General features: G+C 45.0%; 1 protein-coding gene across 1 annotated transcript in view; it reads right to left on the bottom strand.

Annotated features, from left to right (window-relative positions):
* Window positions 1-247: 247 nt before the first annotated feature.
* Window positions 248-8,320, bottom strand: part of chd1l (chromodomain helicase DNA binding protein 1-like) — a gene marked incomplete at its 5' end in the record, with an annotated part of 18,799 nt that continues 10,726 nt past the window's right edge. The window contains 11 exons of the mRNA XM_080535985.1: window positions 248-699; window positions 908-989; window positions 1,404-1,682; window positions 2,698-2,806; window positions 3,507-3,621; window positions 3,841-3,911; window positions 5,124-5,222; window positions 5,750-5,940; window positions 6,276-6,439; window positions 6,625-6,761; window positions 7,122-7,305. Of these exons, the coding sequence (XP_080392111.1) occupies window positions 580-699; window positions 908-989; window positions 1,404-1,682; window positions 2,698-2,806; window positions 3,507-3,621; window positions 3,841-3,911; window positions 5,124-5,222; window positions 5,750-5,940; window positions 6,276-6,439; window positions 6,625-6,761; window positions 7,122-7,305 (1,551 nt within the window). The 3' untranslated portion in view covers window positions 248-579. The remainder of the gene's footprint in view (window positions 700-907; window positions 990-1,403; window positions 1,683-2,697; window positions 2,807-3,506; window positions 3,622-3,840; window positions 3,912-5,123; window positions 5,223-5,749; window positions 5,941-6,275; window positions 6,440-6,624; window positions 6,762-7,121; window positions 7,306-8,320) is intronic.

The raw sequence follows: 8,320 nt of genomic DNA, 5'->3' as shown, positions 1-8,320 counted from the left end.
TCTTCGTCTCCAATGCGTTTTGAGAAGCAAGGCGAGCAGATAAGACGCGAGGATTCAAGGAAACACTTTGGAGATCCGCCCCATGTCTTAAAGGGCCCGTCTATGGCCCCACCTTCATTACAAACACGTTCCTTCACTTCTAACAAGTGACCGAGAAACCGGAAGTATACAACTAAACACCTGGATTTGACCAAACAGGTTTATTCAGTAAAAAACGGTCAAATTATGACTCAAACATGTGTGGCTTTTAGGATTTAATAGGTCTGGTAAACTGGCCTTTAAAAAGGAAATTAACTGATAGTAATTTGTTTCAGTTATAGAGTGAGAACAAAAACATTTACAACCAGAGATTACAAATTTAAGTGGCATAATGAATCAATAAATATAACTTGCAAACAGTAGATCTAATTTTCCGTCAGTCGTGACAGTAGTTGGTAGACAGAATTCTTTACAGATATCCAGATTCCACAGAGGAGGCAGTTTGTTACATTAAACCTATGAATTGATTTTCAAGTAGCCACAAAATCACAGATGGAATACATTAAGCAACGGTGATAACGATTAAAGCAATTGATCAAATTAAAACTGGTGCAGAAACTGGTGATGGTCAACTTTTCTTTGTCTGGAGAAGCAGGACTCCAGCCAGGTCTTCTGAACGGGCAGGGCCTGGGGGTACTGACCCACCAGCTGCTGGAGCTCCTGGTGAAACAAACATCATCATCCTCATCATCCTCATCATCATCATCATCATCCTCCTCATCATCAAACCACCCTCCAACGACACAATAAAGCAAAGAGATGAGTGGGTCATCATAATGATTCAAGGCTTCATTTTGAAGCCATCCACTTGATATTGAAGCTGAATGAAGTGAATCATTATGAATCAACGTCCAGGTAAATGTGTCACCTGTAAGTGGACGGGACTGTCCACCTCTGCAACGATGTGTGTGACTTCTGGACTCATGATCTCTTCCTCGTCGCCGTCATAAGTACACCGCAGTTAAGGAGGAGACAGTGTAATGAGACCGATCTTATATGCAGGGTTCCTACAAGCTTCAACAAGTGAAATGTAAGACATTTTTAGACCTCTTTTTGACCTCTTTGAATAGAATTTTAGACCTATTCGCATTGGTATGATAGCTTTTTGTCATCCTGCCGTAGCTTCGTTCGCCAATAATTTCTCCCGGGGGCAGCGAATTGGCATTTTTTTGGTTCCAGCTTGATTAAACTCCACGTAAATAGATGTGGTCGGACTGATTTCCTTGCAGGACAAGGCCTTTTTAGGCCTTATAGGTCGGATTGCTGGATTTTAGACTAAGGCTTTTTAAGACCAGCGCGGGAACCCTGTATATTACATTAGAAAGCAAATCATGACAGTGTCAGAAAGCTCTGTGAAAGGATATGTGATGAGGTAGCGGCCCAATCTCTTCCTGTCTGACGCAGCCAAGTTGTAGAAAAACACACGTGTTTCCTTCATGAAGTCAGGCAGGCCGAGTGGGCTGGTGATACTGGAAGAGGTCTCCTGAGAGACTGTTCCCTCCTCCTCCTCCTCCTCCTCCTCGCTCCCTCTGTCTGACCCAGGACCCTGTGGTAGTAGGGATGATGCTGATGTTGATGCTGAGGCGTTGGATGTAGATGTCTGAGTCCTAGACGTACTGGAAGCGCTCCTGCTGTAGTAGTATCTGACAGTCAGGTGGTCAAGGCTCAAATCTCTACAAAACCTCTGGAAAAACAAAGCCTTCAAATAATTGGTAAATGGTAAATGGACTGCACTTATAATCAGGGGTGCACATAACTTTTTGGGGCCAGTGCTCAGAGGAGCACCTAGGGATGCTGCTTGGTGCTCCCCGAGCTCGCGAGTCACGACCCCATCCCACAGGATGGATGAAAAAGGGATACATGGATAACTTATATTAGCAAAACGACATTTATTCATAAATAAAGATGAACGAACAAATGATTGTGTGCAAAACAAAAGAAACAAATGCAAAATCAAATGACTGCTCTTTAAGCATGAAAGTCTGTCAGACTCCTTTAAACACAATGAAATCAACTGATCTCTTTAAGCACTGCTCTGTTCTGTAAACACTGAAATCAACTTTTCAACAAAAAGTTACAGCCTAAGCATGTATTTATACTACAAGCTTAATCGTCATCATCACTGCTCTCTTGACTGCTGTAAATTATCACTGTCCTCAACTTCAACCATGGTAGAGGATGGTTTTTTTGTGATCAACTTTTATTTTATTTTTTTTGGTGCGCAAAAGCGCCCTCATGCGGCTGATCTGCCGCGCAGCATGCATTTTGGCGACGCATGCGCACTGGCGCACCAGTTATGTGCACCCCTGCTTATATAGCGCTTTACAACAGCCTCTCATTCACCCATTCACACACATTCACACACCAATGGCGGCAAGCTGCCATGCAAGGTGCTGGCCCGCTCACTGGGAGCAATTTTGGGGTTCAGTGTCTTGCCCAAGGACACTTCGACATGTGGCCAGCCGGGGCTCAAACCGCTGATCTGCCAACCTTGTGATCATTAGACGGCGACTCTACCTCCTGCGCCACAGCCGCACCATAATTGACTGTCATGAATTAATATAACACCCCCCTAAAAACATACGGGTGCACACATGCACGCACGCACACGCATGCACACTCACACACAATAAAAACAAAGCGACACAGGAAGGATACATGGAGGTGGGGATCCCTCTGGAGGACAGGTGTTTCCGGATGAGCCTCTCTGTGCCATACCAGTTGAACCCTTTGGTTGAGTGACCGATTCTTGGGAAGTGTACGCTCGCTAAGGGAGAGGGTAGTTAGGGAGTAGTTAACATTTTGTGTGAGACTCACAAATGTGACACAGCCCAATGAAAAGGGCTACCTGTAGGCGAAATCATTTTTCTGTTTTTTACATGTGCTTAAACTACAGATTGTAAGCTTTCAAATGATGCATCATACATTGAAATCGGAAACAAATTGAAGACGACATGAGTATTTGAAAGTTGCTATACCGGAAATCACTAAGCACAGAAAATCCCCATCAAAGATAATGAATCCCCATCAAACAACAAGAAACGAAGTCATTGTGTTATAGATTACACTTATTTAATGAACGTAAAACTGTTCGGAAAAATAACGAGTGGGTACTTCACATCTTCGAGTTGAATGTTAGCTAAAAAAACGAAAATCTGAAAAAAAACAAAAAAAACTTTAAAGACGAATTTGACGTCTTTCTCATTTCCGAGAGGTGTCCAGAAACACCAGGAGCAGTCACAAATGGTAAATGGACTGCACTTATATAGCGCCTTTTTTGCTGCTCCAAAGCGCTTTACAACGGCCTCTCATTCACCCATTCACACACACATTCACACACCAACGGCGGCAAGCTGCCATGCAAGGCGCCAGCCCGCTCACTGGGAGCAATTTTGGGGTTCAGTGTCTTGCCCAAGGACACTTTGACAAGACACACACCAAGTCCACAATGGTTGAAGCATACATACCCTTGTCTTTCTTGGCAGCTACGTAGAGTTTCTTCAGGCCTTCTTCCAGAGCGCTGAGAAGGATCCCAGACAGATTGTTGGCCTCGTCTCTCTCCTGGGCCACGATAAGGGCCAACTGAGGACAGGAAATCGGATGTGTCAATCTTTATCACCGACTATAAATATTTCAACAACTCTACAAATCTGTCAGAGAGTACGACGACCGACCCCAGAGCTCTCGCTCTCGCTCTCACAATAAACAAACAATCTGGTATGGGCAATGGACTATGTGTGGGAGGTAAGTAAGTAAGTAAAAACGTTATTTATATAGGTAGACAGATTGTGCAACACTTACTTGGTCTTGACCGTCCAATCTAGACTGTTTGTCATCGATAGGGAACAGCAGCACATGTCCAAGCTCCAAGTCTGAAATATTGAATGACACATTAAGACATACTGTAACATCATAACTCTCAACATCAATTCTGGGGCCCATTAGTAATAATCATTTATCTACTCCCTCCATTCTGGACCGAACTTTCACCCAATGGAGCAGATTGGGTATCAATTGCTAACCCTAACTCCCCCCAAAAATTCAGAAAAAATTGAGAATGCTAATCGGCATTTGTGATGTCAAACTCTGCTTCACTCATGCATCTCATCAAATAAAATAAAAAACACTGTAGGGCCAGCGTTCTGAATGACACTGAATGATACTAGTAGTACCTCGAATACCCGGGGGAGTTTTACAAATGTTTTAAGGAGGAGATTACACCACTTTCCTTTTTTTTCCTTCTTTTTTTAAGAGTTATTTAATTACGCCCTAAAGGAGAATCAACCTCCCACAACATGGACTGAAGCAATAATCTGTGTTTGCCAAGGACGGGAAATACCCTACAAATGGTGCTTCGTACAGACCTAGAAGTTTGTTATAAAGTTAACAAATCCAAATGGGAGGCTATGATGGTGGCGGGTGATTGGCTGCCTCAATTAGATAAGGAGGTTTAATTTTAAGTGGTCAGCGGAAGGATGATTTCTATAGATACGTAAGTTACTTAACGTCATACGTATATGGAATGGAACACCCTTAAGCGACCATCCACGCCAATAGAACTGATACTGAAAGAGTGGCTGACAATATTTTTATTTGGAATTCGGGAGAAATGTTGTGAGTAGTTTATAGAATAAAACAAACATTTAGATTTTACTCAAACACATACTTATAAATAGTAAAACCAGAGAAACTGATCATTTTTCAGTGGTCTCTTAATTTCTTCCAGAGGTATTGAAATCTTTGGCACTGGATGTGACTAACTGGATGTGCTCCTCTTGAGACATCTACTGCCCCCCAGCACTGCGTCTCCTGAAGACACCCGCTTTTCCCCTCTAACAGCAGTTTCTCTGTTTCTCCAGTGTCTATATAAAAAATACATTTAAAAACCTAGGTTTAGAAGAAGGTGATAGAAGAAGGTTTTTCCTTCTATCAATGGCCCCGGGCCTGAGCTGGATTACTCTTCCTGCTACGACTGGTGGATTGATGATTCACTTGCTTAGTCAAATGTATTGATTGTAAGTCGCTTTGGAATAAGGCGTCTGCTAAATGCCAAACATGTAAATGTAAATGTAACAGTATCTCACCTTTCATCTTCCCAGCCAGCTCATATTGTTTACTGGGCTCATCTGACCTGGCCTGCAGCGCTGTGAACAGCCCCCCTCTGCCCCAGCGTCCAGAGTCATCTAGGAAACACACATATACACACACACACACACACACACACACACACACACACACACACGCACACACACAGGGTTCCTACAAGGTTCAACAAGTAAAATGTAAGACCTTTTTAGACCTTCTTTTTTTTTAGACCTCTTTGAATAGAATTGTAGACCTGTTCGCGATACCATATGATAGCTTTTTGTCATCCTCGAGGTGATGACATTAGGGATTTCACTGCCATACAGACAAAACAAGGAAGCGAATTGGCATTTTTTTGATTCCAGCTTGATTCATTTCCGCGTGAATAGATGTGGTCGGACTGATTTCCTTGCAGGATCTCATTTTTAAGACCTAGCACCTCCTTTTTAGACCGAATAACTGGAATTTGAGACCTTTTTAGGCCTTATCATTTGGATTTCTGGATTTTAGACTTTAAGGCTTTTTAAGACCAGCGCAGGAACCCTGCATACCATATAAACACAAGGGCACATGGGTATCTTTACATATCCTTCTACATCTTATCGTGCTATTTGAACATACTTACCAACACAGTGCACTATAATGGCATCTTCCCGAGTGGCGTGGGGATGGGTGACGTCACCCAGTACGTAGCGAATAGCGTTGTCTTCTTCTGAGTCTGTGGAGCAGACGCTGCTGTCATCACCCGCCTCCTCCTCGCTCTCCACACAGGGTAGGCACTGGGATCTATAGCCACTAGAATCCCACCACTCCATCCTGCATGAGAAAGACAACAACACAACACACATACCTAATTACAGACGGCATTATTGTTTTTATAATGCCAATAAAACAAGGGGAGGGATGCCTTGTCTACTTTCAAATATCAAATACCTTTGAATCAGCATTTGTTTTGGAGTCAGCATTTTCCCTACCTTGAGCAATGCATTGTGGGACAACACGCTTCTGCAACAGTTACATAATACCCAGCCAGGGAAAGGATGTTTGAAGCTCGTTTTAACTTCAAGACTTTCGACCTTTCAACCAATTTGAACAATCTTTATCATGGCTGCCAGAAACTTCTGGGTCGCCTAGCAACCTTACAACCTTACTTCTTCTGGTGTTTCTGCTCCTGCTGCTTCTTCTTCTTGTCCTGCGTTAGTTTGGCCCTCTTGGCTGCAGCCTCCTGCCTCCTCTGGTGCCGCTGCTGCAGCTCAGACTCGCTGAGGGCTTTCCTCTTCCTGCGTGGAACCCCCAGGGGCCCGGACAGAGACACCTGGGAACCCACAGAACCAGACAGACATCTCTACCAACTGTGAGTCCAAATACACACAGACAGACACAGACACAGACACAGACACAGACACAGACACTCACACTCACACTCACACTCACACTCACACTCACACTCCTGCGCCACAGCCGCACCATAATAGTGAAGAGGCTTAGTAACATTCTTACTCCAGGTTTGTGGCGGAGTGACGGTCCCTCTCCGCCCGCCTCCTCCCGCTGCTCCTCCAGCAGCAGAGAGAAGCTCCTCTGGTCCTGTGTGCTGGGGTCCTTGGAGTAGTCCTTCCCCTCGAAGTAGTACATGTGGTCTGGAGCATGACAAAGCAAGAATGACAAAGCAAGATTGAGCGCAATGCTATGTAGCATGTTGCTGTGGACTTCCACTTGTTACGTCTGTAATGGATTTTTCATCTTATAAATGTTTTAACATTGTATGTATGCATGGTCTATTCATTTTCACACAGAACGACACAGTGATGGAATGCAGACTCGTTATCAATGTTGTGACTATGTTGACAATACCAAATGTACAATGTGAAGGTTTGGTGGCAGTCTTTGAAAGCATCCCATTGAGGTTTCAGACTGTCCCATCTCTAAATATTATACCTAGATTTAAAGCAAGTTCCTATCTTGAGTCTCATTAATAATCCACAACAGGTCATACTCACTCTGTCCATTGGTTTCCAGGTCCTCCTCCTCTTCCTCTCTGGGCAGGGCGTGTCCTTCGTCTTCCTCAGTCACCCACTCTCCGCCACTGGACTGACCCAGGATCAGCCCCAGGTCCACATGTTGTACAGAACTCTCCTCTGACGACAATAACTTATCCACCCCGAACTTTAGGATCTCACTCAACTGTGACAACAAATGAGAGAGTATAAGAAAGAAACACAGAGAGAGAGAGAGAGAGAGAGAGAGAGAGAGAGAGAGAGAGAGAGAGAGAGACAGAGAGAGAGAGAGAGAGATAGAGTGAGTTTCAATAGCATAGGAGGAAGGAGAGAGTAACACCTGGACACAGAAACTGAGATAGAGTAGTGGGAGAGAGGGATGGTAGGAAGGTCTGTTAATGGGGTGCACACTTAATATCAATCTGTCATCGCTCGAATGCCACAGCCTATTTGAGTATTGTTGCTGACCATGTGCCTGTGTCTGAAACATTTGCAGGAATTGCATGACGCAATCATGTTATCATGGACCAGAATCTCAAAGGAATGCTTCCAACATCTTGTGGAATCAATGCCACAAAGAATTTAGGCTGTTTTGAGAGCAAAGGGAGGCAACCAACTGTCTCACTGTCTCCTTCAGAACAACCTCCCTGACCCTCACCAATCCGGCTTTAAGGCTCGGCACTCCACTGAGACTGCTCTCCTTGCTGTCACGGAGGCCCTCCCCTCTGCTCAAGCTTCCTCCCTCTCCTCTGTTCTCCTGGACCTGTCTGCTGCCTTCCACACAGTAAACCACCCGATCCTCCTCTCCATCCTCTCTGATCTGGGCATCTCTGGCTCTGCACTCTCCTGGCTTGCATCCTACCTGGCTGATCGCTCTTATCAGGTGACATGGAGAGGAGGATCGCTTTCTTCTCCACAAGCCCTCACCACTGGGGTCCCCCAGGGCTCTGTCCTAGGGCCCTTACTGTTCTCCCTCTATACCACTGGGGTCCCCCAGGGCTCTGTCCTAGGGCCCTTACTGTTCTCCCTCTATACCACTGGGGTCCCCCAGGGCTCTGTCCTAGGGCCCTTACTGTTCTCCCTCTATACCACTGGGGTCCCCCAGGGCTCTGTCCTAGGGCCCTTACTGTTCTCCCTCTATACCACTGGGGTCCCCCAGGGCTCCGTCCTAGGGCCCTTACTGTTCTCCCTCTCTACCACTG

The sequence above is a fragment of the Nansenia antarctica genome (genome assembly GCF_963989245.1).
Source record: "Nansenia antarctica genome assembly, chromosome: 7".
NCBI classification, from domain to species: Eukaryota; Metazoa; Chordata; class Actinopteri; order Argentiniformes; family Microstomatidae; genus Nansenia; species Nansenia antarctica.
The sequence above is the reverse complement of the archived record's forward strand: the minus strand, read 5'-3'. Positions and strand labels throughout refer to the sequence as shown.